General features: G+C 40.9%; 1 protein-coding gene across 1 annotated transcript in view; it reads left to right on the forward strand.

Annotated features, from left to right (window-relative positions):
• LOC101160706 (anoctamin-1) overlaps positions 1-24,672 on the forward strand; it is a 79,465-nt gene extending 54,793 nt beyond the window's left edge. Inside the window, exons 11-24 of the mRNA XM_011492340.3 lie at positions 211-371; positions 5,940-6,022; positions 9,640-9,714; positions 11,103-11,171; positions 11,235-11,436; positions 12,710-12,821; positions 12,931-12,988; positions 13,168-13,268; positions 16,525-16,667; positions 17,793-17,945; positions 18,047-18,099; positions 18,895-19,079; positions 21,322-21,427; positions 21,908-24,672. Of these exons, the coding sequence (XP_011490642.1) occupies positions 211-371; positions 5,940-6,022; positions 9,640-9,714; positions 11,103-11,171; positions 11,235-11,436; positions 12,710-12,821; positions 12,931-12,988; positions 13,168-13,268; positions 16,525-16,667; positions 17,793-17,945; positions 18,047-18,099; positions 18,895-19,079; positions 21,322-21,427; positions 21,908-22,168 (1,762 nt within the window). The 3' untranslated portion in view covers positions 22,169-24,672. The remainder of the gene's footprint in view (positions 1-210; positions 372-5,939; positions 6,023-9,639; positions 9,715-11,102; positions 11,172-11,234; positions 11,437-12,709; positions 12,822-12,930; positions 12,989-13,167; positions 13,269-16,524; positions 16,668-17,792; positions 17,946-18,046; positions 18,100-18,894; positions 19,080-21,321; positions 21,428-21,907) is intronic.
• Positions 24,673-26,228: the final 1,556 nt, after the last annotated feature.

Raw genomic sequence — 26,228 nt, forward strand, 5'->3', positions numbered from 1 at the left:
CCTGCAGACATTGTTTACGTTTATTGGTTCTTTTATTTCCTCTTTCAGCTAAAGAGATCCCCTCTCTGTAAAGAAAAAGAACCATTCAGCCTCAAAAGTCACATTTTTTTGTTCTTGTTGTGAACAGTGCAAAATGTGATGAAAATACTAATTTATTTGTTCTTTTCTAATTGCACTAATGTTTTGTGCGTGTGTGTGTGTGCATTCCAGCATGGAGATCTGCCATCCGAAGACCAACATCACCATGTGTCCTCTGTGTGACCGAGTGTGTGGTTACTGGAAGCTGAGCACCGCCTGTGGGACGGCGCGTGCCAGTCACCTGTTCGACAACCCCGCCACCGTCTTCTTCTCCGTCTTCATGGCGTTGTGGGGTGAGGAAGCGTATCATCTCTGCACAGACACACAAGCCGGTCTCATGACCTCCAGTGACCATTTTCTGCTCAGTCATCATGGGTGATCCACACAGCTCAAAACCTACGTAGCTTCTTCCTCTTTATCCTCCACAACCATCTTCATCTATTTGTCAGCAGCAGATGACGAACTGAGAGAAGGACATCATGGGTCCACATCCAAACCAAAACTTGAATATAAAAATATTTCAGATTACAGTAACATAAATCAAATGTAACAAAAATATTAAATAATCAAACAAACTTATTTTAAATGACAATTCCATTGGAGGTCTTGCCCCCAACAGGTCATTGTAATAAACCCATGGACACGTTCCAGTCTGGTCACACATTTACATTTATTCAGAGAAGGTGCCATTGGTGAGGACACTTAGAAGGGAAGCATTAATGGGCAGCAGATGTCAAAGGACAGGGGAGGGCTACCTTTTTGACTCCTGATCCACAGCAGATACGTGGGGTTTTTGGTAATTCACCTCATAAGAGGAAGAATTAGCATGAAATCCAGATAAAAACATGCCTTGAGTGAATGAAAGACTTGACCTTTATTAATCCCAGCAAGGGGAAATTCAGTTCCAGTACATCTCGAAGAAGAAGATCATTCATACAACAGCAAAAATACACACACATTTCGAGAAGTTGACTGAGGCCATGTAGCCGGACGCCTTGGCTGCATGGCACTCGATATCTGTCCTTTCGAGTGTGGCTCCATGAGCCAGGCACATCCTCCAATCAGCACACAGAGGAGGGAGGGAGGGGGGTAGCACGGGAGCCCAGGTCAAGTGGGGGATGAATTGCAGTTATCAGCCCTAAGAACGGCTGCTGTTAGTCTACTCCGTAGAAAGCTGATTTGTTTTGATGGAGCCAAGGACGGTGGTCCACAGCTCACTCTGGGAGACCGATTAGATTACAGTTTTATTCAGTCGCTTTAGTACAATTCTCAGATCAGAATTGAAGTTTGCAAATACGTGTGTGCATTTCTCAAAACAATTTGTACATACAAATTTGCAAAACACTATGGATTTCTTGCAAAAGCCTGTAACTTGCTCAAAATCTTTAGTTCATCTCTCCAAACTAAGTCTTTATGTCATTGAACATGTCAGTGCCATCAGAATGTCAAGTCCTTGTGTCATTGTCTACGAACAAGACAGTCAAATGACTTAGTCATGTTGTCAATATAACTGTGTACTTTAGAGGGAGGTTCTGATGGAAACTATGGCTAAAGTTTGGATGACAATTATTGTAAAATGGAAGTTACACCTTTTTTGTTTGATTGCAAGAGACTGGACAAGATTCACATTTACACTTTTATTGTTCATATTGTAATTTGTTGACAGACCATGTCATACCAACATAGAAAAAACCCACTGCAAACAGTAACACAAAGGGGAAAAAAAGATAGGACAATATTCTGTCCAACAGTACAGGCAGTGCAGTAGGAATTGGTGTGGTCTTCCTACACCTCTTGTCGTTCCTGTATGTTAGGACACAAATTCTCATCCACATCACAGCGAATATCCTCTCTTGCAATGCAGCGAAATATGTTTGTCACATTATGACAACTTGGTCAACCATTTTGCAGTTAATGACTTATATGATGAACTAATGACTAGGTGTTTTGAGGAGTAAGACTATTGCACAGTGAACTATATAATACATTTTGATCAACATGACATAAACAATTGATAATATAGCAAAGAGCAGAGAATTGTACATAATCATTTGCATGGATGTACCAAAGCAATTGCAACTTGTTCAAAGAAGTGAGAAACTGCTTATGTGATGTGCACAAGTGACATCATGATGTGAAGATTGAACAAATAGTTTTGGGAATTTCATTCTGATCTGAGAATTGTACTAAAGCGACTGAGAAAAACTGTAAATTCTTTTGGGCGCCAGCAGGTTGTTTGTTCTGCTGGCTGGTCCTGGAGTTTTGAGGCAGATTTAATTCGGATGAAATTGGGTGAATTTAGCCTAGACTTTCCTCCATCCGGGCAGAATCTCGCTCCAAGATGGCTTCCATCTTCTGCACAAGTTCAGGTCTCAAGCAGTCTGCTTAAGTGGGCAAGACAAGCACAGACCTTTTGATCCGCTTGTGAAAGTTTCTCCATCCAAGTCTCTCCTCCCCGAATAACCTTTACCCAGAGCCTTGTCAGATCAACTCTCTCCATCTTCCGCTCCCAGACTGCCTGATACATCAGATATCCTCCGATCCCAATTAAGAGGAATCCAATTACCATAAATCCGAATGAGTGCACATCCTCGAAGTCTTCCACAGACAGCTGGGCCAGGCACACCAGCCTCCATTTGCCCCACGGATCGTTGGTGTATCCAGCCGCATGGGTGCCGTCTGGGCAGGAAGGTCTGCTTTCCCATTCCTTAGTGTGGAAAAAACGTTGTCGACCGAATTCAGAGATCAGCTGATCGGATCCATATTCAGAGAGTAAAAAGAGCAGAAGTTACAAAAGGATGAAAAATGCAGCTCCAGGGCAGACAGGACAAAAATCTTTGGGAAAGGCTGACACAGGAGGAGCAAGAGGAAAACAAAAGAAGAAAAAAAAGAAATTGAAACTTCAAAGCTTCATTTCGATGAAAAATAATATATATTTTGAAACAGAATATTATGGAGATTATTTTTTTAAACTGTGACTTTTTTCTGATTTTGTTTACTGATGGGTTGGTGTCCCTTATGGAAAACACAAATTTAAAAAAATGCTGCGTTTGTGTGGCGTTGGAAAGAATGCCTGACCCACACACACATGAACGTCAGAGATACAACAAATCTCCCAACACCACAAGAATGCAGGATAACTTTCTGCACCTAATCAAAGGTCAATGTATAGTGTGGCATTCATGGGGAGACACCAGAATTAAAGGGAAAAAAAGCATTCTTAAGGATCAGCAATATAACTTATTCCACTGTTAGGATTCTGTTTAGTCTGCTTTTTCATTTTTTTTTTGTCATGTTTTGAGTTGCCTTGTGTCAGTCACACCAGGTTCATCCACAGTTGTCTTCATTTCAGTTAATTACCCTCAGCCTAAATAAGGTCATATGCTCAGTTTTTATTTATTTTTTATTTATTAATTTATTAAAAACTACCCTTTTTAGCGGGTTTGTCATGTTCTGGTCAGTCTGTTAAATGTTAAGGTTCTGTCACCAAGCCTGGTCTCCTGCATATTGGGTTTGGGCAGTTTGGCAGCCAAATTGAATAGTTTAACAGCCGCATATGGCCCCCAGACTGCAGTTTGCCCACTCCTGTCATAGGAGCATCTTCATCAGTTTTGAGTAATGTTACTGGAGGAAACCCAGCAACAGAGACGAGCTCCTAGAAAGTCAAAAAATAAATATAAATGGTTTAATATCAGAAAGTCACCACACAGTGTACGAAAATCTCAAAGAATATACAAAACAGCAAACATAAGTAAAAAATCCTCAGATAAACTCAACTAGAAAAGGGGACAAGAGTAACAACTAGACCAAACGTACCAACACTGAAGAGTCTGAAACACCTGCTCAAATACGGACAGAATCTAGGAGCGACAGTCAAACAGGTATCAAAATAAAGAGCCCAAAAGGAAAGATGCAAGACCCTAAGTATGACACTTGTATGCCGTTTCATGGCTGCCATATAGTGAACGAGTGCAAAGACAACTGAGCGGGTGGATTCAGGAACTGAGTGAGCGAACCTTACAACCACACGGGCGCAATGTGCAGAGTATTAAGGGGGGTATTAAGGGGGCGTTTTTGTCACTTGGGGGGGCGGTGTTCAGGGGTGTGTTTGTCACTTTGAGGTGGTAACGTTTCTGGTTGATCTGATTGGCCGACATTTGCATGTCAAATCCAGCGAGGCAGCGGGGGAAGGCCTTTGTTTTAGAGGCTTTAATAGAAAAGAAACAGAGACACACACTTCTCTCCTTACAATACAACAGCACTGGATTAAACGGCGTAGTTTCAGTTATAGGTGTTTTTTTCTGTATTTAACGTTAACACAAACAGGTAAAACATGCATGCTGGTGTGTGTTTTAAAAAGGCAGCGAGCGCAAAACTGAGTTGGTTGTGATTTTTTTTTTTCAGTCATCAATCAGCATCCAAAAATCCATCAAAGTCCTCAGCTTCCGTATGTGAAATTCTTTATGTGAAATGAACAGCTGGGCTAAATTTCTATCAAGCATACCAGGTTCCCTTTCGTCATTGTCAAAGTCGGTCTCGTTGCCATGCAGCAACAGACTTAAGTTCTACAGTCCAAAGCTATGGCGTAACTCGCCTGGCGCTGACTCCCAGTAAAAGCAGCGGAGGATGGACAGCTTTTCATTGTAACCCGCTGGAAGTTGCTGTGCTCGAGTCGATCTTTCAACACAGGCAACCTCGCCTTTCTTCCGCGGAAACTCAGCTGCAGTTCCATATTCTTGTCTTGTCGGAGTTTGTTTTCCAGCTTCCAAACTTGCGAACCATGGATTCATTCATCTTTAATTCTCTGGCAGCTGCTCTATTCCCGTGTTCCTCCGCGTAGCTGATAGCTGCAGTTTAAACTGTGCTTCACAATCGTGTCTTTTTGCATTTCAAGGTTTCAAAACTAAGTTTTTCTGCATCATGCACATATCTGCACCTTTTTCCTGGGGGGTGGGGGGGGGGGGGTGTTTCCTTTCACGCCCTCACCTCTCTCCGTACCGTTCTCATGCTGTTCTCTCCTTGCACCTCTTTACCGAAGTCACACAACAACACATTAGGGCGGCTCCGTACATTTTGGAGAAAATTTAAGAGTCTTAAATGCGCCTTTTGGTCGTGAAAGTATATGGCATATAGAAAATATGATAAGAGGCAGAGCGCTACATGCAGCTCAAGAGCCTGGTGTTAGCCACCCCCTGCTCTAAAAAATGAAAATACCGCCCCGCTGCCTCGTCGGACTTCACATCCAAATTTCAGCCAATCAGATAAACCAGAAAAGTTACCGCCCCCAAGTGACAAAAATGTCCCCTTAACACTGCGCGCAAACCCAGCGAGCGCGCAAAGGGGAAGTGAGCGCAAAGGATCAGCGCTCAGTTAGGATCGCAGGCGTGCGGTTGTAAAATGCGGGGTCGCTCAGTTAGAATTCCGCCTGCGCTGTTGTAAGGTCACTCAGTTCCTGAATACACCCACTCAGTCGTCTTTGCAAATTTATGGCAGCGATGAAACGCCAGACACTTGACTCTTCTGGACCTTCTTCATGACAAAAATGATGAGATCTGAAAGCCCCACATTCCCATCCAGAGTTTGTTCTTCACACAGGTGACAAGAATCCACACTTTTAGACAAGAAAGCCAAATGAAACCCAACAAATTCAGCAATGGTTTTATTTCCACAATCTTTGTTCTGTCAGCAGTGTACCATAGACCCCGCTAACTGAAAAAGAACAGAGTATGAAGGTTTGGACAAAGCTGTCTCAGCTTTGGATGCACCCTCCACAGTGGATCCCAGAGTGATCACTCTCAAACCTCAAACTCAGCTCACAACTGTTGCTCCTTTCTTAACTTGAACTCTGTCATTCTTCCCAGCTGCCATGTTCATGGAACACTGGAAGAGGAGGCAGATGAGGCTGAACTATGAATGGGACCTTACTGGCTTTGAGGATGAGGAGGTGAGTCACTCACACTTGCACTCTCAGGGAAAAACAGTGACAGGAAAGAGAACGGTGACTGAACGTCAAGTCCCAAGAAAAAATATTGACTGAGAAACATTTAAAAGGCATAGTTTTAATGAGAAGAAATTGTTATATGTTTTAACTGTTTATCTTGGTGCTCAATGAAACAAGAACCCTCCGAGGGCATTTCCAGGACACTAAAACACAAAATAAATGAAAAAACTGCAAACACAGTTTTTTTAAGAATCTGAATCAGCAGAAATTTGAAGGTGACAAGTCCAAGGTAATTTCTAAATTGTGTTACTATCTGAGTTTACACATATGATACAGGACTAAACAACAACATCAAGGTCTTGTCAACACAGTTGACTAGAGAGGTTCTGTTGATTTCCTGAATCGGGTCAATCGACTGAAACGACAAGAGGTGGCTGTAAACCGAGAGAGCAACAGCTCTCAGGGACCAGCGTCAGACAGTGATGTCATAGAGTGTACGAGTTAGGTCAACTGTCCTAGTAAGAGAGTTCGTTGTCAATGAGTCTGAGCTGTAGGACAGTTTGTGTCTGAGGGATGCAGTCATCATAAGCTCCAATGAATCTACAATTAATTGGTCCATCCTTTGAGTTATTTTAATAACAGCTCAGGATCCATAAATCTGAATGTGGTTGCTGTCATTCCTCACAAAAGCTTGGATTGCAGTTCTTAAAATTTTATTGTTTTTGTTTTTCACAGGAAGCAGTAAAGGTTTGGATGATTTTCTGTTCCTTTCTAAGCGTTCTTTCCTTTTCCCTCCTACAGCTGCCTCACTGCAAACACTCTTTTCCACAAACCACAGATTTGCACATTTCTGCCTGTTCCTGGAGGCCGGTTTTCTTATAATGCCAACAGATTAAACAACTTGTGTTTGTCCCCCTTCATGATTGCTTTGGAATCTTTTAGATCGTGTTGATTACTGTGAGACCTTTTGAAACATCATGATTATTGTGGGATCATTTAGAAAAATCATCATTACTGTGGGATGTTTTAGAACTTAACGATTACTTTTGGATCTGTTGGAACTGTGTAGTTTTTGTATTGGACACAGACTGAGGTTGGGTCAGCTGTGCATGCTGTAGTTTCTGAAGTTCATGCGGACATTGATCTTTGCAGACCTTCTGGGTCTCAGTTTAATCTGGGGAGTGGCAGCAGTTTTCTGTGAGCACATGATGACTGTGACTTCTGACCACTCCGCCTTTCATCACCGAGCCAGTTGATCAATTTACCCTCTGGGGTTTGATCCCAACATTCAAACATTTGTGTCCCTGTCCTTGGGCTGGAAGAAGGGCAGATAAACGTGAGTTTGTCTTTGTTTTTAATTTCATCTTTAGTGTACTTTAAGGAACCATATGATCTCATTCTATTGTTAGAAATGATTGCTAATGATTGCTATTGACACCATCTTCCTCAAACATTATCTTCTTGAAAAGTCTTCTGCAGAGGTCCTCTTAAAACCTGAAAATGACAGTGTGCCTTTGTGGTGCATTTGGCCTTTTTTATGTTGAACAGCATTTTTGATTAAAAGGAAGGGCATCTTGTACAATTATGATGTTGTGTACAGTCTGTGGTGAGGCACAGAGGAACCTGGGATAAGCTGGGCTTTGCACCTTCTTAGCTTCCATCCATACCTTCACTGGTCTCTTTGTATTGCTTTTAAATGCAAGAGCAACAACAATGTTTCTTCTCCTCACTCTGCATTGATAATGTCTATTTAATTTTCACACTTTAAACTAAATTATTGAGTTGAGATCATCTCCAGTATGCACCTGTTTTTCTTCACTTTCTTTGTTATGAAATAATTCCTGTCCACTGAATGAACCACTTCCCACATGTCACATTCCAAAAGTTCTTCAATCAGCTCCAATGCTCTACAGAAACCTCTACTGCTGACACAATGGGGACGCCTGATTCACCCGCTTGGTCTCTGGAGAGCTACATCACTAAATCAGATGTTTCTCATTTTTATTTTTATTGCACCTGTATATAGTAGAGAGGAAAAGCCTCTATGGAGTCATGTTCCTTTCAAAAATTATTTTTTATAGTAAAATGATCCCCACACATGGAAATAAGATATGTCGGTACATAATAAAAAATATGTGAGTCTATAAAAATAAAAAGTGCCCCACCAATTGGTCCTTGTGCGAAATATACTTACAGCTGTAAGAATGGAATGCACTCTTGTAAAAAGTGTTTTCTGTCTTCAGAAATATTTTTCAGGCTTTTATAATAGCGCTTAAACATATTTCAGTATTTTTCCAAAGATATAAAGACACAAGCTCAAGTTACATCTTCAGACTTTTGACAAAAGTATTTATTCTAAACTAATCAACCAATCAGCATCCTTTTCTCACCTGAGTTCTTAAATTATTTTTTATCAGACACAGTTTCTGTTTGTGTACATACCTATGGGAATAGGAATATAATAAAAATAGGAATTCCCATACAAAATAATCATTTGTCCACTTAGCTTGAAAGCGCCTTTTCTTCTCGCCAACACAATATTTTTCCTGAAAGGAACCTGCTCTGGCTCTCTTTTATTGAGGGCCACATAAAAACCTTCCCGCGGGCCGCCACAGGCCCCCGGGCCGCACTTTGAGAAGCCGATTTACGGGATATATTCCTTCAAATCTACGGTGCATTTTATTGTGACTCCGCAGAACATGAAAATGTATACAAAAAACGAAAAAAAGATAACATCACTCCCTTTACATTTTATATCAAATGAAAGTATATTATTGTAACAAGGAAACAGCTGTGGGGCTTCTTTTGATATTGCTGCAGGGGCAGAGCAAGAACATTTTATATTGGGGCAGTAGAAGGGCGGAAGACTTTGATGGGTGGTAAAACACCAGAGTGGTAGGGCCATTACAAATCAAAGGCTTAAAAAATACATATTTCTATCTTTAATGTTTTCATTTAAAAATCTAGCTTTTGTTATATTGTCATGCGTTTGCCATACAAGCAGCTCTAATCTTTAGTGATTCAAGTTAACCAATTTACTGCTGTTATGATGGCATGTCTGACATTATACTGTGACAGACTGACAGCAGAGTCTAAAAGAAAACAACCATAAAAATCAAAGGAAGGATTTACTAGTACAGCTAGAGGCAACATGCTGATTCCTGCTGACAGGAGAAAAATGCTGGTTGGTTGATGAGTTTAAACTGAATATTCTTGTCAGAGGTTTTAACTTGAGTTAGTCTTCATACATATGAGTAGCACTTGGAAAAATATTTCTGAACACAGAAAACCTTTTTACATGTGTGCAAAATCTTTTTTTTTTTTTTACAAATTCTACTTTTGCATGTGTGAGCATCATTTTGTTACTACAATATACTAATGAAAAAAAAATCCTTGAATTTGGGCAGCAGGTCTGTAGATGAGACCCGTGAGGGTCCCAGAAAATAGATGCATCATCCATCAGCACAGTTTCCCAGGTTTCTGGGTTCAGTATTGTGGCTCTTTGGGTTTTGACTTGTATATTTTTTTCCAGACTTTACCAACAACTGTCTGTCTCTGTGTTTGTAGCTGCTAGAGTGTTTTCAGTATGTTTAATGACCTTTTCAATGTTGCTGTCACAGGACCATCCCAGAGCTGAGTATGAGTTCAGAGTGATGCAGAAGTCACTCAAGAGGGAGACACAATCAAAGCACAAGGTACAACACACCAGTTTGCACTCTGCAGGAGCTTGTGTTTATAATGTACAGTATATCCTGGGGACGTGTGTGTGTGTGTGTGTGTGTGTGTGTGCACACGTGTGTGTAGGGGAGAGGGGGTTCTGGTATGAGGTTGCGGTGGGCATCTAAAACCTTTTTTATGAGCAGTCACTGGTCTGAAAACAAACAATGAGGTGACAGAAGTGCTCTTTTCATGAAGGCATCATGAGATTCCAGATTTGTCCAGGTTCATGCTTTAGCAGGCAGGGGTCTGATGTTAGAGAGAGGACAAGGATCTACATCAAAATTGGCTCAAAGGTTGTAACAAAGAAACTCACAATGTCTCCTCAGATGCTAAAATGATAACAAACTGCTGGTTTTCAGGTATACCTACACATGTAACAAGCAGTCGGAAGCAGATGGATCCATGCGCAGTGTTGAATGAAAACAGGAAAAAGTGTTGAGAGCTAAAGCAGATCAGACTGGCAGGCGTCGGCTTTGGACTTGGGAAGGAAACAGGGAAAGCGCCAAGTGAGAGCAGATGAAGGTGGCAGCCTTTTGGCTTCAGGCTTGAATGAGGATGAGGATGAGGAAGGTGAGGAACAAGGTGGCAAAGCGAGACTGAGGTCCAGAGAAGATCAGCGACACGGCTGCATAAACATGAATATAAGGTTAGTAGATGCAAAGCTTCACACTGAGCATAGCTCAGTGCACTGAACATACAGAGGTTGTGTGATTGCAAATGAGAGACAGGTGAGTAATGAACAGGTGGAAGCAGCTGGGGAACATTCTGGTATTGAAGGCAAGGGCTGATAGGAACCGTAGTATGCAAACCAGGAAGTGTTCAGTACTCTGATGATTTAGAATTTCTGTTGTAATTTTCGTTTGATTTTTTTTTTGTTGGTTTCACTGCTGATCGATCAAACGGGTCTTCATGTAGGCTGTTAATTGTAAGACTTGCTTTGTGAAGTCTTCATGTTATTTCTGAGAGGCAGTATTGTCACTTTCACGTGTTTCTTCCATCTGCCGACGGTGTCGCCGTTTCTCATTTCACCCGTTTTTGTGCGTACGCCTGGGTCAGAGCTTGCGTGAAGGACCGCACATTTTCCCGTCAAGTTTGCTTTTTATAAATCTCAACTATTGCGTAGAGAGTGGCGTACGCCTTCTTTTGTGCGTATGCAACGTTTATAAATGAGGCACCATGACCCAAGACTAGCCTGCTGGGGACACAAGACCCCAGCTGACAACTCATTGAATAAGCATAGGTGTATCATTGGCTGATCATCAGCTGATCATCAGTTTATCTTAAGCTGATACTGAACTGTTTCTGACTGGAAAGCTGACTCTTCAGCCTTTCAGAACTAAGAGGCTCCAATCATTTGTTTCAGGTGGAAAAGCTGACCTTTCGAGACCGCTTCCCGGCCTACATGACCAACATTGTCATGATGCTGCTGATGGTAAGATGAGTGTGGATGCAATGCCTATCGGTCTCTGTGCTCATGAAAACGTTCCACTGTCAGGTTGGCGTCACCTTTGCCATCGTTTTTGGTGTGATCCTTTACCGGATCTCCACCAAAGCTGCCCTTCACATGAGCTCCAACCCCACCACAAGGAACCATGTACAGCTGACCGTTAAAACAACAGCGGCCATCATCAACCTGGTGGTCATCCTCATTCTGGATGAGGTGTATGGAGCTGTGGCCCGATGGCTAACTGTGCTAGGTGAGTGTCAACTGTTTTATCAGGGCTACACAACTCTGAGTGTGATGATGATTGTGAAGAAATGTATTATCTGTAGGGACCAGCCAACCAAAACATTTTAAGAAAATTCTCATGTTTTACTGCAGAACATCACTAGACTGAGGTCTGTCATTGACAGCTGTGCTGCCAATCACATGAACATGTGTTACATGCGTGTGCTTTCCCAACTTTAGCTAGTTAAAGATTTTTATGAAACAAGCAGAGGAAAATCAAAGGCAACTGCTGTACCAAAAAACAAAAAACAAAGTCAAGATCATGGATGAAAATCACTGAGGTGGAAGTGTACGGTGGTCAATCAAATTTAAAAAGAAAGCAAAACTGAAAACTTTATTAAGAAAACTTTAAACCCAAAACTGTTACCAATGAAAAAAAATATCTGCAACAGATGCTGTTCCTTAAGTTTAATCCTCTTTTTTGGGCTAGTTTTTTTATTCTCTCACTTTTTACTCTCAGTCCTTAATTTACAGTTTCCAACAACAGTTTGAGATTTTACGTGGGGGTTGGGCTTAGAGCCCACTGGCTATCGGGTGATAGAGGTTAGTGTGGTGATGTCATGTTTTTCTCTAGAACAGCGCCTATTGTTGGCATCCCCTGTGTCATCCTTCCTCTGATGTGTCATCCAGAAGTGATGTACCAAATTCTGGCAGAACACTATTACCAAAAACCAAAACTGAAAATCCAAACAGTAGCTGTTTTAAGTTTATTGTTTTTTTTCACATTTTCAGTATTTCTTCAGATTCCAAATATATATGTTGTTTTCAAATTTTCAATTTGTTGTTAACTGAGCAATCTGGTTTTTGATTCACTTTAAGCTGATCCCGATTTGACCCCACATATGTAAATGTTTGGTCAGGTATAGACGGGAATCTGAGAAAACACTGCTATGCTGATAGAACAGTAAAGAGCGCAAACCCAGCACTGGATGAACAAATTCTTTTAGTTCTTGAAAAACTGCTAAGGTTTTGCAGTCAGTTTTAAGACCCAACCTGATAGAAAACTTGTATCTTTACCATCAACTCCACACATTACATGCTTCCACATCTGGACTTCTTCGGGGTTCTTGTCAATCTGAATTTAGGTCAGAAGAATGAAATGAAAATGAAGGGCAGGCCACTAAAATACAACACAAACAGATGAAATAATTAACTTTCAATCAAGCTGCCTATCTTCAGCTATGATCTCAAGAAAATATTAAGAATGCAAAACAATCAAGAGATGTGCTGCTTCCTTTCAGAGGCTCCTAAAACAGATAAGAGCTTCGAGGAACGACTGATCTTCAAAACCTTCATCCTCAAGTTCTTCAATGCCTTCACACCCATCATCTACATCGCTTTCTTCAGAGGAAGGTCAGCAGTTCCTCATCCAGATGTCCTCCTCCCTCTTTTTCAGGGCTGTATAATAAGGTTCTGTAATAATAATAATAATAATAATAGTAATATTAATGTCTAACTTTAGACTGGTGGGCCGACCGGGCCGGTACCTTTACGTGTTTGAATCTTACCGCATGGAGGAGGTAAGCTTTGCTGTGGTACTCACACATCATTCTGACTCACTGTAGACAGTTGACCTCCTCTTTGTGAAAACGGCTGAGACAGGATGCTGCAGTTTGAGCTCCTCTCGTCCGGTCACCTCTTGAAATCGGGCCGGGCGTCTGGGTTTCAGAACAACGTCTGACTCTGGCCTGCTTCACAGTGTGCTCATGGAGGCTGCCTGATGGAGCTGTGTATCCAGCTGAGCATCACCATGCTGGGAAAGCAACTCATTCAGAACAATCTCTTTGAGATTGGCATACCGTGAGTACACTTTCTGACTCCTGCATCCACACATGAGAGGATTTCCATTCATCTGTGTCAAGTAGAGTCACAGGTTTGATGGAAAAGAACTGATTTCACAGCCTTACTAAGTAAACTGAATGTGTAAATAAACACATTTAGGAAAGATCAGGGGGGTATTCCAGAAAGCAGGTTATGCTAGCTCCCACGATAAGTTTGAGGCTAAGGAAGTTGATAACCTCAGCTTTGGGTTCCAGAAATGGAGGTATGTTTCAGGGTAGGTCAAGTTACCATGGCAACTCATGCTCTGAACATAACCTGGTCCGGAGCAGGTTTAGTTGAAGGTTAGTTTGTTTACAGAGAGGTGAAGCAGCATGGCGTGTCCATTTGAAGATGATTTAGTGGATGAAGAAGCTCAGATAATACTTTAGTTTTTCCACCATGAGAGGGTGATGAGACCACATATGGATGTTGGAAAGAGAAACTTTTTACTTTGATCTAACTTAATTATTTGCTTCAGTTAAGATAAATCATTTTTTTAGGTCACCTTAAAAATTACATGTAGTTTTCAGACAATTATTTTCCTTTCATTCAAATTAATTCAATTAAGTAGGTGTAACTTTGATGCTGCTGTTAGATCGGCACCGCAAGGGATTCTGGGATATCATTCCCTTTGCCTGTCTGGACGGATTTGGGTTTAAGTGTGGGTTTTTGACAGAATGTGTTTAGTTGTCTAGCTATTTTACTGTGTTTTACGGTGTTTTGCCGAGTTATTTTGTCGTACTATGCTTACGTCTCTGCACCATGAGTGACAGGGAGGGAGAGGATGATGAGTTTATATAGCACCCCTACAAGTGTAATCTGTTATGACAATGATGGAAAATTATTTATTGAATTTTTGCACTCCGTGCATTTTTTTCCGTCCTTTTTATTTTTATAAAAATGAGCATATCTGTCGGCTCAAACTTAGACATATGCGAGTTCAAGAAATATAAGTAATTAAGATTGAAAAAAGATTAATGGAGTAATGTGATATTTAGCTAGATAAATACGTAAAAATTGAGTTGTATAAACAATTATTGAGTTTTATAGACGTAAGAAATTAGGTTGAATAAATTTAACTAAATTATTTGTTACTAATAGAAGAAATTTATTTAAGATTATATATATATATGCGTCACAAGGAAAATGGAAACAAGATCAGAAACTTTGTCTGTTATTTTTCTCTAAGCAGAAACTCTTTTTTTTTGATGATGCAGCCGTGTTACTTTTTTGATGGACTTATAATCTTTATCCGCCGTCATTAAAATCTCAGACTCCGTCTGCCTTCCGTCTCATGTGTCCCGCTTTCTTTTTTTTTCTCCACGCGTTTCCATGGTGACTCCAGAAATCGGCAATCTATTGAGAATGTCTTTATGTACCTCCTGTGCACGAGCATTAACCCAGGGTTACCAAGTCGAGCGTAATTACACCAACTCATATCCGGTCTTTTGGAACCGACATGCCCAGAGTAAGCAAGTTCAGGCGGATTTCAGCCAGAGTTCAGGGTTAAAGTCTGGCTAGTTTAAACATGCTTCCTGGAATACCCCCCAGGAAGCAATAACAGGTATACCTGCCACTCCCTCTGAAGACTGAGAAATTCCATGTCTTTGGTTCTCCAAATTGTTTTCCGCCTTTTTTCCTTGTGTTACTTTGTTTTTGCATTCATACTGTCAAAGTTCTGATTCTGCTGCCCTTTCTGGGTTTGAGTGTCAGTGCTGGAGGTTATGGACAAGGACTGTATAAGAGAACTTGACTGGGTGACTCCTCCCCTCTGGGGTTCCAAACAGGAAGTACCCGCTGGTTCCAAGAAGCCAAAATCCCATAGATGTCTATAGAGAAATAAATATCTGTTACTGTCATTCTATTGGTCAGAAAAACCATTATTGATCTGATACCTTTTTCTTAACATGCTCTTGATTATCCTCATTCATATGTAGGATATTTTTCTGTAGTTATTTCTGCAAGTTATTCAAGTTATAAACTAACCAATCAAATGCCTCAATAAAAGCATGTGGTCACAAGTCCAAAGTTCAAAATGTTTGACATTTGACATTGCGCGTTCAAGTGGAAGTAGTGTGGACTTCCAACAAGCTCACTCCTGATCGGTGATAGTGGTTGCCATGGAAACAGCGACTCAGACCGACTTGGATCAATCACTGCTTACTGATGTTGTCTGAGTCCAACATGGCGGTGTCTGGATCGAAAAAAATGGGGACTGAATTGACTTCACTTCGCTGGAGCCAGAAGTAGACCATTTTATCTGGGTGATGTCACACTCACTCAGTCCAGTTCTCATATACAGTCAATAGGTAATGAAAGCAATCATTTTATGAACTAACGAAATAGATTTAAAAAACTGAATTTAAACCTGGAAGGACAAAAATGAGATAAAAGACAACAAAATTTGATAGGACATAAAACCTGCTAATGAGCCAACAAACTTAGAAAATTGGAACTGAAGCTGAGATGATTCTACCCGAGCCTGGTGTCAGCATGAGCAAACAGAAAAAAAAGAGTGAAAACGAGAAAAAGCATAACTAGCCTAAAGACCAAAAAAAGGAAAAAGCATCCGTCAGCATTACCCAAAACTTAAAACTGTTTCCATTGTCCATCAGCTTTTCACTGATTCTCCTTTTCATCACTTTTTTATCTTGTTCTGTGACATATGTTCACATGTGCTCTCTTTTTTTAAATTTCTCTTAAATGTTAAAATGTTTTATTTTATTCCTTTTAATTGTTGATTTAGACATAGCTCTTCTGCTTTTGGGTCACCACCCATCCAATATTGTTGGATGTGAACCAGATAAGAATAGGAGTCCTTACAGAAAAATAGAATAAGAAGAAAAGATTTGAAAAACAAGAAACTGTAAGACAGCATAGATGTTTTTATCTTTAGAGTCCTTATTAATATTACATGTTAATTTCATTTATTTCGATTTTTAGACAACAAATGAAATTGTTTTGAGTCTTTTATTAATTGTTATCTTGAACATTATCAGCTGATTGAAGATCCTTCAGAGCAGCAGCTTTCAAATCTTCTACAGTTGACCAACCCGGTTCTGTCTCTTCCTCTATTCGTTCATGTTGGTCAGTCTTTAAAGTTACTGATGCTGAAATGTTCCTGCTCCACTAACACTCTTGCTACTGCTGTCAAAGGACATGGGGTCTGCTTCTCCAGGACATTGAGTATCTCTTCATGTGTATGCATGTCTTTGTGCACGTGCACTCTCCTCAGGAAGCTGAAGAAGCTGATTCGATACATTCGGTCAAAACAAGGAGCTTTCCAAGAAGAAGAGAGGCAGAAGAAGCTGCAGAGATACGAGGCTGACCACTTCCTGGAACCTTTTGCTGGATTAACTCCTGAATACATGGAAATGAGTTAGTAGCATTCACACCCTTAACCATGCATTCTATGCCAATACACAACCACGCTTTAAAAAGTCACAGATCCAAACTGTATTTCTAATTACAATATTTACAAATTTTCTGAATTTCTAAAATAAAGATAAATAGTTAAATTCCTCAGTTAAATTTAAGTAAAATGTTTTTTTTTACAATTTGAAACTGTTGAATTGCAAATAATATTTCATCATCGTTATATTCGTTTTACAAATTAATATGTCTGGTTATAAAAACTGTTTTCTTATTTTAATTGAATTTATTCTAAGAAAATCTCTTTTTTTAAAGGTATTATAATAAAGCCTGGATATTCAAATCAGATTAGATAGATTAGATCAGATAAAAAGGTTTCAGTGGGGAGGAAAAAGAAAGAAAGCTCCAGTTGAACCAGACTCTGTGAAGACTGCCCTCTGCCTTGATTTGTTGAAGTCTGTGAAGACTGAAGAACGGTCACTAAAGATCTGGAATATCAAATGTGAAAATGAGCATGCATGTTAGGCCTGAAGCAACATTCACACGACCCACAGCAAATAGCTTATGAACGACCACTTCCGATGAAAAGCCTATGTAAATGTGCATTTCAGCTTTTGCATTCAAATCTCCCTTTCATGAGTTTCTATGCAGGTTTTTATGACCTTTAGTAGTCTCCATGTACAAAACAAGCTGCATAGAACGCACAGTATCCCTTGTGGTATCCTTTAACATTGGGAGTTGGGTCATCTAAACCCACTAGACAGTGCTCTGAACCTTTTTTCTTCAATGATTTGTGATCTTCACTGGTGTCCATGGATTACATGAAATCTTTCCACCTTTATCCACCTTTGTCATGTTAGGGAGAACACATCAATGTAAGGGGGGGGGTCATAGGATAGTACAAAGGTTAAAGTGCTGCCTTTGCTGAAAAGAGCTGCATATGGGATGTTTCACACATAGGAATGCTCAGAGATCATTTTTGTGTAAAACATCTAGATCAACCTCAGCTGAAATCAAAGAGCTTCCAACAGAACACCTGCTTCCACGCAGACTGTCATCTGATCCTGTCAATCTGTAAAATAATAAAACTTACATTTCATCATTAAATGTGTTCTATTGATGCTGCTGCAGTCATCCAGTTTGGGTTTGTGACGTTGTTTGTGGCCTCCTTCCCGCTGGCGCCGCTCTTTGCTCTTCTCAACAACATCATTGAAATTCGACTGGACGCCAAGAAGTTTGTGTCTGAGCTGAGGAGACCCATTGCAGCGCGAGCAAAAGACATCGGTGATTCCACAACTTGGATGTTGTCTTTCATCGCTGTCAGAAATGATCAGAGAAATAAAGTGTTTTTGCAGAGAAACTAATCAGTGAAATATATTTTACAGGCATCTGGTACAACATCTTGAGAGGGGTAGCAAAAGTGGCCATCATCATCAACGTGAGTGGCAGCTGTCATGGAGGTCGGATGAGTTTTAAGAGGTGTTGTTACAGGTGCAGGTGTGAGCTGGAATGATTATGAATGCCTGCTAACGAAGGGGATGTGTCACGGCAGCTGTCACACTCCATGGTAGTGTGGTGGTTATTAGCACCGCCGTACAGCAATAGGTTCCTGCTGAAGGGACTCTATCAACCTTAATCATCAATGATAGACAGGTGATATGCAAGTGCCAGTAGATTGTCCACAAGTTTGGACATTATTTGCCTGGAAACACCCATAAGGGCAGTTGTTCGTTCTGGCACTTGTGGCTATTTTAAAGGCCTGCCTGTTTTTGGCTAAGTTTAAGAACCTGCACTTCAAGGAGAATGTTTCTGCCTCTCAGGATGCACCTCTAAGGTCTGTGGTGGTCAGATGTGGAGGAATTTACATGCACTTTAGAAGTCTGATCACCATCTTCCTTCTGTTGTTTAAAATGAAAAGAACTTTAAAAGAGACAGACCAATTTTAAAAAAATTGGTCTGTCTCTTTATATCTTTTTTAAAAGCTTCAGTACAAAAGAACAAGATCAGAAAAAAAGTGAAAATGGATGAAATCATATTATTGGTTTGTCAATCATTTTTTAATGTTTTTTTCCCGTCCTGGATGAAAAACTGCAACAGAAACAGAGGTTTAGCAGAAAGGCACAGGTTGGGTTTCCAAAGAATACTCTGTTGAAAAGGGGCTAAAAGCAGTAGATAAATTCTGCAGATGAAGTGAAGAAAAAGTCCACCTGTAAATGTTTGCCCTTTCCTCCAGGCATTTGTCATCTCCTTTACGTCTGACTTCATCCCTCGGATGGTCTACCAGTATATGTACAGCCCGGACGGCTCCATGCATGGATTTGTCAACCACACACTCTCCTACTTCAACACTAGCCACTTTGAGGTGGGCAGAGGAACCATGGACCCACTGCATCTGGGCTTTCCTGTGGAGGTTTGCAGGTGTGATGGCCTCACAACTCAAAGAGTTCATCCAGAATCCAACTTTGTTTCTTCAATTGATGGTGGTCTCAGGTTTATTCTTCCATCCATCTACGGCAGTGTTTTGAAACCTAAACAAACCAAACCAGTTCCACCTGGGTGGTTAATACCTGAAAGGGATGACCAGTTTGGGGAGGGAGTCACTGGCTCCCCAAACCCCAGCTGAGGACAAAGGACTCTTAACGACCAGAAACCATGTAGGCTAAGTTGACTATAGCATCTAGTTTCAGGTCTGACTCCTCCCCCATGAGCGCATATATACCAGCTCTTCAACCAGCTAATTCAGAATTGACAAAGCCTCTTGGATAAGAGGTGAAACTTCTTCTAACATTAAAACCAAGTCCAGATGACAACCCCTAAACCCACTACAATGGAACCAACCTGGATGAATGAGAGTCTTCATAGACATTTTTCAATTGATGTGAACTACAGCTTCTAATAGATGGATAGATGGATAGATAGATAGATAGATAGATAGATAGATAGATAGATAGATAGATAGATAGATAGATAGATAGATAGATAGATAGATAGATAGATAGATAGATAGATAGATAGATAGATAGATAGATAGATAGATAGATAGATAGATAGATAGATAGATAGATAGATAGATAGATAGATAGATATGTGGAGACAAACAGACAGACAGACTGACTGTCTCTGGAATAATCCCTAATTGCCCGGTTTCTGTTTATTCTGTCACCCCCTGAGAACCACTTGAGTCCAAACATGTTTCATTTGCAACATTTGTTTTTAATCACAGCATATTTGACTTTTAAACTACTTGCTTCTGTTTGTGCAGACAGTCAAAGTGGGAAAGGAAAATAACTCAGTTCATGTCAGTGTGTTCCTCATTAGGATTTACAGCAGGTTTCTAAGAGGGTTCCTTAACTTTTCCCCAAAAGTTTACTCAGGACTTTACAACAAGGCTAATTAACCCTTGTGCTGTCCTAGGCACTTTAACCTTGGGAGTTAGGTCATCTAGACCCACTAGACCAGGGGTGGGCAATTCCAGGCCTCGAGGGCCGGTGTGTCTGCATGATTTCCAGATAGTCTTGCCCTACTCATGGCTGATTACCTGGTTCAGGTGTGTCCATCCAATTAGAACATGCCAGAGCAGGGTATGCTGGAAAACATGCAGGAATGCGGCCCTCAGTGCCCACCTCTGCACTAGACAGAGCTCTGAACCTTTTTTCTTCAATGATTTGTGATCTTCACTGGTGTCCATGGATTACATGAAATCTTTCCACCTTTATCCACTTTTGTCATGGTAGGGAGAACACGTCAATGTAAGGGTGGGGTCATCTAAGATAGCACAAGGGTTAAGATGTTCCTCAGCAGGTTCCTTGGGAGGTTCCCAGGAGGTCTGGGCTCTCTAAAGGTTTGTGTGCCTAGAAATTTTTCAAACTTCCCAATCAGTAAATCACAGCAAGATGGAAAGTTTTTTTTGTCTTTTATTACTATTGAGCCTGTTCTCCTAAGAGAAAGTTTAGAAGTAAACTCATTTAATCACTCAAATCTGAAGTGCAGGGAGCATATTCTTTTAAGATGTGGTGTGGCTAATGGTGTGTGCCAAGGCTGTCCAGTTAGAAGATGAACCAGCAACCTTCCTCTGCCTGTTGGGCAGGACTCCCTTGCAAAAGAGGTTTTTAATTTTAATGGAAACATCCTGGTTATATAAAGCTTAATAATAATGATAATATAAAGACTGCTGCCATTGTTAAATATGAGTGAGTCAGATGCCCCACTATCTCTTTACTTCCCCGTGGTAACTTTGATTCAGCTGCTTCCGTGGCGCTGCTCAGTGGTCACGGGTGAACTCATTTGCTGTGGACAGTCCTCAGGTAGAGCATGAATCTGAGACTGTGTGTGTAAACATCAAATCTTCACAAAAGAGTTTGGACTTCCCCACATGAAGTGGATTGGCATGAAATGGGTAGCAGAAAAGCTCTTTTTGCTAGTACCAGTGACAGCGTCGTTCCTCAGGAAAGGGGGAGGAGCCTGCTGATGGCTCCATCTTTAGTATATTTCAAGAATGATCTAGTAAGTCACAAAGGTTTGGGGGGGGCTTCATCTTCTTGTAACAGAACAACTGCATTAAGTTTTAATGTACCGTAGCTGATGGTCACGAAGCGTTCATGACAGAAATGTTTGTGCTCATGTTGTGACACCGATCCTTTCTGATCTTTTTAACGTGGAGATATAAAGACTACAGAGAACCTCCATGGTCTTCTACTCCATATGAGGTCTCCAAGGAGTTCTGGGCAGTTCTGGCGGTGCGGCTGGCCTTTGTCATCATCTTCCAGGTGAGAAAAAACAATAAGGAGGGATTTTTACTGAAATGATCATCACATTTTTGAAGATGGATGTTGGAGGGTGGGGTCAAGATGATGGGGAGCTCCTGCTGATGGAGACTGCAATTTCAGCTAAACTGATAAGAGAGCATGAACTTACTGCTCTGAAAAGATATGAGCAGACTCTTTAGACTATTTGGTGTCAGTGAAAGGACCATCCATCCATCCATCCATCCACCCATCCATCCATCCATCCATCCATCCATTTATTCATCCATCCATCCATCCATCCATCCATTTATTCATCCATCCATCCATTTATTCATCCACCCATCCATCCATCCATCCATTAATACATCCATCCATCCATTTATTCATCCATCCATCCATCCATTCGTCCATCCATTCATCCATCCATCCATCCATCCATCCATCCCATTGTTCTTTGTGTTTCCGAGTGTTTTTTTGATTTCGTTCTTTGTTTTCTGCCAGAATGTTGTGATGCTGATGAATGATGTTGTGGACTGGCTGATCCCTGACATCCCCAAAGACATCAGCCTGCAGATCCACAAGGAAAAGATCCTGTTGGTTGAGCTTTTTATGAAAGAGGAACAAGGAAAGATCAGTGTGGCAGAGAGGAGAGCCCCCTCAACCATGAAGGAGAACTGCAACAGGAGGAGCAACAGCTCAACACACCACTCAGATCATCTGGACTCCACACCACACCACACAAACAGCACCAGCAAATTCTGAGGAAGTCAAACAGTTTCCATAAGTCAGTATTAGTCAGTTCACAGGTTCAAACTTGCTGATAGCTGATTCACTCAGGTCAGCCTAAACTCCTCCTTGTCCAGAACATTCCAACAATGGGAGACCAGCGGCCTCCCAGCTGTGTGGAAGGAACAGCTGTATGTGTGCACAGCTAAGAGTGCATCTGCGCATAAATGTATACCCAGCTTTGCATGTCTAATCACAAAGAGCTTTGCTGTATGTGCCAGCTGAAACATATTCCTATTTTTTTCCGTTTAGCATGGATTCTGTACAGACAGAACCCATTCTTCCAGTGAGAATCCTCTGCCTGAAAGGACTCAAAAACCTGACTGTTGTTGGTCTGACGCACTGAAAAGAGTTTAATTTTGAAGAGTGGAGGCAGGCAAGAGTTCAACCCCTTGACCTTATTAGTGTAAAAGCTTCTAACCAGTCACAGCTACATATTTACACTTACATGCATCTGATACTTTCCATCCTCCTCCTCATTTGTCCTTAAGTACATCAATCATTCATGACTACCAAGTCCATGTAGTGATACATCTCTGCAAATGTCTGTTTACCACAAACAATCCTACAAAAGCAGAAAAGTGAGCAGTGAAACAGGCCGAGGCTCCTCATGTACGTGTTTCATCTCATTCTTCACCAACAGTTCAAGACAGAAGATAGTCTGAGGAGCGGAAAGGACAGCAGAAACAATGAGGAACCACTTCGCTGTTGGTCCTGTTGCTGCTCAGAACTGAGCAAACTGTGACGCCTACAGATGACAAACATTAAAAATAGGAGTTTCATTAAAGCTCTTAAAATACTGAAAGTCTCCTGCAAATGGAAAGTGGCTCAGTGGGAAGCTGTGTCAGAGAAAAACTTTTCATCCAAACCCAGATTTTCCCAAAATGTTTCTTGTCATAAAGTGTAGTGTAATCTCTTAAACATGCCTGGAACAAATCTTTTGTAATGAGACATTAGGGTTTACTGTTCACCAATAAAATACTACTATGCATTCACACGTGCATTTCATTCACCAACATCAGCTGGTCAATGATCTGACCCCAAGGGCGGCGCCAGGGGGGTAGCTAGGGGTTGCCCTAAGCCAGGTGGTTTAGTCCAGCCCACACATGAAGAGTAAAAATCAGAAGGATGTTTAAAAAAGAAAGCAAGTTTCTAGTCCATTCCTGTGGCGAGTTATAATTTTTTAAAGAAATTACCGAAATTCCCAATTCCGCCACTAGGGGGAGCAAAGAAAAGCTTAACAGTTGAAACAACATAACTCTGCATGTGCCAAAAACGAAACCCAACAGCTCTGTGTCTGGGTAGGCAGTAGTTTGGTTCCCTGTGAGCCTCATCAATGCTATAAGGATGATCAGTAGTGACACCCTAATGACCAAAATGTTCTCAAAAAGAAAAAAAAGGTTGAAGTGAAGTCCTGAGCTTTCCTGGAAAATGGAAAGCGTTTTATTTGTTCACGGAGCTGAATGCAAACCTGCATGCTTGGTATGTCATCAACAGGTTCTCCAAGAATATAACATTCAGCACCACTATGAGACTCTCCACTAAGAAAAGTTTCACCATTTGCAGTTAAGAAAAAAAAGATTTAGCAACTATTAGCTGGACTGAAAAACAACCATCTGGATTTACTGCAGCCGTGACGTCAGTGATGGAGCAGTGACACCTAGCTACCTTATTGCAGACAAGTTGGAGCAAACATCAAATTCATTTTCTGATGGTGAACTTATTGAAAAATGCTGAAGGCTGCAGAAGTCTTGTGCCGAAAAAGCAGTTGACCTTAAACGTGAGTCTGTCAGGAATTACAATCAGATCCAACATCTCTGAGGAAACATGGGCAGCCATATGAAGGAATCCAGTCATTTATTGTATTTTCAGCCACTATTGATGAAAGCACCAACATCACAGTTATGTACAGCTCTGGATATTTATTAAAGGTGTTGAAGAGACCGTCAAAGTGGAGATTCTTGAGTTGATGGACACAACAACAGCTCTCTAGTTACTGTGCTGGACGATGTTGAAGTGAACTGGTCACATTAAGTAATTTTGGTCACTGATGGCGCTCCATCAAAGGTCAGGAAGAAGGCAGGTGTTGCCACAAAATTCAGGCAGAAACCAGGAAAAGATTCTTATAATAATGAATGATAATAATAATGGACATTTCATTGTGTTTTGCACACTTGAATGACAGTAAATGTGTTTCTGCACAGGATTTGAATCCTGATATTGACGGTCTTGTGAAGTTTCAGGAGAGAAAGGAGGTTAACTCCAAACTCTTATGTTCACAAATGTTTGCAAGTTCAATCTAGTGTAATTTTGTCATCGTTTGGACGTTTGTATTTTAGGAAGATGTTTCATTTTTTTTCTGTAGCCCTTCTTGAATTTATTATCAGGATTGCTTCAGTGTCAGATTTAAAATATTCAGGCTGTATAAAATTGAATAAACCAATATTTTTTAAAGTGAAATAAATTTTTTTTAAGATCCATTGGCCTCTGTGAATGAATGTGTAATAATAAATGATAAGGCTACCATGTTGGTTGAGGGATGTTTTCCAATTGGGTAAAAAAACAAGAATAAAGCTGTTGTTTTGCCTTTACGCTACTGGTCCGGCCCACTTGAGATCAGACGGGTTGAATGTGGCCCCCGAACCAAAATGAGTTTGACACCCCTGCTCTAAGGAACTGCAGGATTTGGCGAAGCAACCCCTTAGCAACCTCAGACATTTCCAAGCAAACTAATGCTTTATTCAAAAACTGTTCAGTTTCATTACATGTCATCTATTTCCATTTAACATTTAATGTATTTCATATTTGTCTTGTTTATTTTGTTTTAACCCATGTGCTATCTTAGATGACCCCCCCCCCCTTCCATTGACGTGTTCTCCCTACCATGACAAAGGTGGATAAAGGTGGAAAGATTTCATGTAATCCATGGACACCAGTGAAGATCACAAATCATTGAAGAAAAAAGGTTCAGAGCACTGTCTAGTGGGTCTAGATGACCCAACTCCCAATGTTAAAGTGGCTAGGATAGCTCAAGGGTTAAAATGTGACATAAAACCGCACTGAAAAGACAGTCGATGTGGTAAGCGGTAGCACTGTCTTAACAGAGCGGGCGCTTGTGAGCTCAAGTTTGTTCTTTTAGAAGATAAGGAGGACTTTTTACATTAAAGTCACAGAGATTTTTGTCCAGGAGAGACGAAGGAACTTCATTTACAGGTAAAGGTTCCACCTGTGTGTTTGTGTGTTTGTGCGAGAGCATTCATGGCCCTGTGACTAAAATGTTCAAATTCATTAGATTGCCTCTCATTTGTATGTTAGTGTGGCTCTAAAAGAGTCAGTGCCTCACTAGCAACAACCTTCTCTGCTCTAAACATCCTCTGTGTCTTCCATTCATTGGAAAGAGATACACACAGACACAGCTCCACGATCAGGTTGGAAATATTTGGTGGTAGCCCCACCAGCACGGGGCTGTGGTGTCAAGGTTGTGAAGACCTTTTTGGACAGGTGTGGAGCTAAAAGTATCATAAATCACCAGGAAAAGTGGCCTAAAGAACGGCGTTTTGGCCGTCAAAAATGCTGTTTTTTTGTGCTCAAGCAGCAAATTTTCTGCACTGCAAAGGATTGACACACTTCAACATTTCCTTCTCAATCTATTTACAAGACAATAAATGTAAATCTGGTATTACTTTGCACTCAATGAAAACTGGATGCTATTGGAAATGTAATTTTATCTAAAAACAAATGAGCAACTCCTTACAGTCACTTAGCAATCCCTAAGCTACTGCAGAGAAAAAATCCTGGAGCTGCTACTGTCTGATCCAGGTTCAGGTTTGGACTTCAGGGTTGCAGAGTCCTGTAGTAGAACAATGCAGCTTTCTGTTGGGGATCGTCTGGACAAAAGAGCCAAACGCAGGAGGCTAGAAGCAGAATGTGAGAAACCTAAAACAGTTCACTTGCAAACTTTAACATTACAACCTAAAAAATGCCACAGTGACACAACCAAAACTGACACATGAGGTAAAAAAACATATGTGTGAAG

Source organism: Oryzias latipes, chromosome 6, assembly GCF_053564925.1.
Source record: "Oryzias latipes strain Hd-rR chromosome 6, Olatipes_Hd-rR_3.1".
Classification (NCBI taxonomy): domain Eukaryota; kingdom Metazoa; phylum Chordata; class Actinopteri; order Beloniformes; family Adrianichthyidae; genus Oryzias; species Oryzias latipes.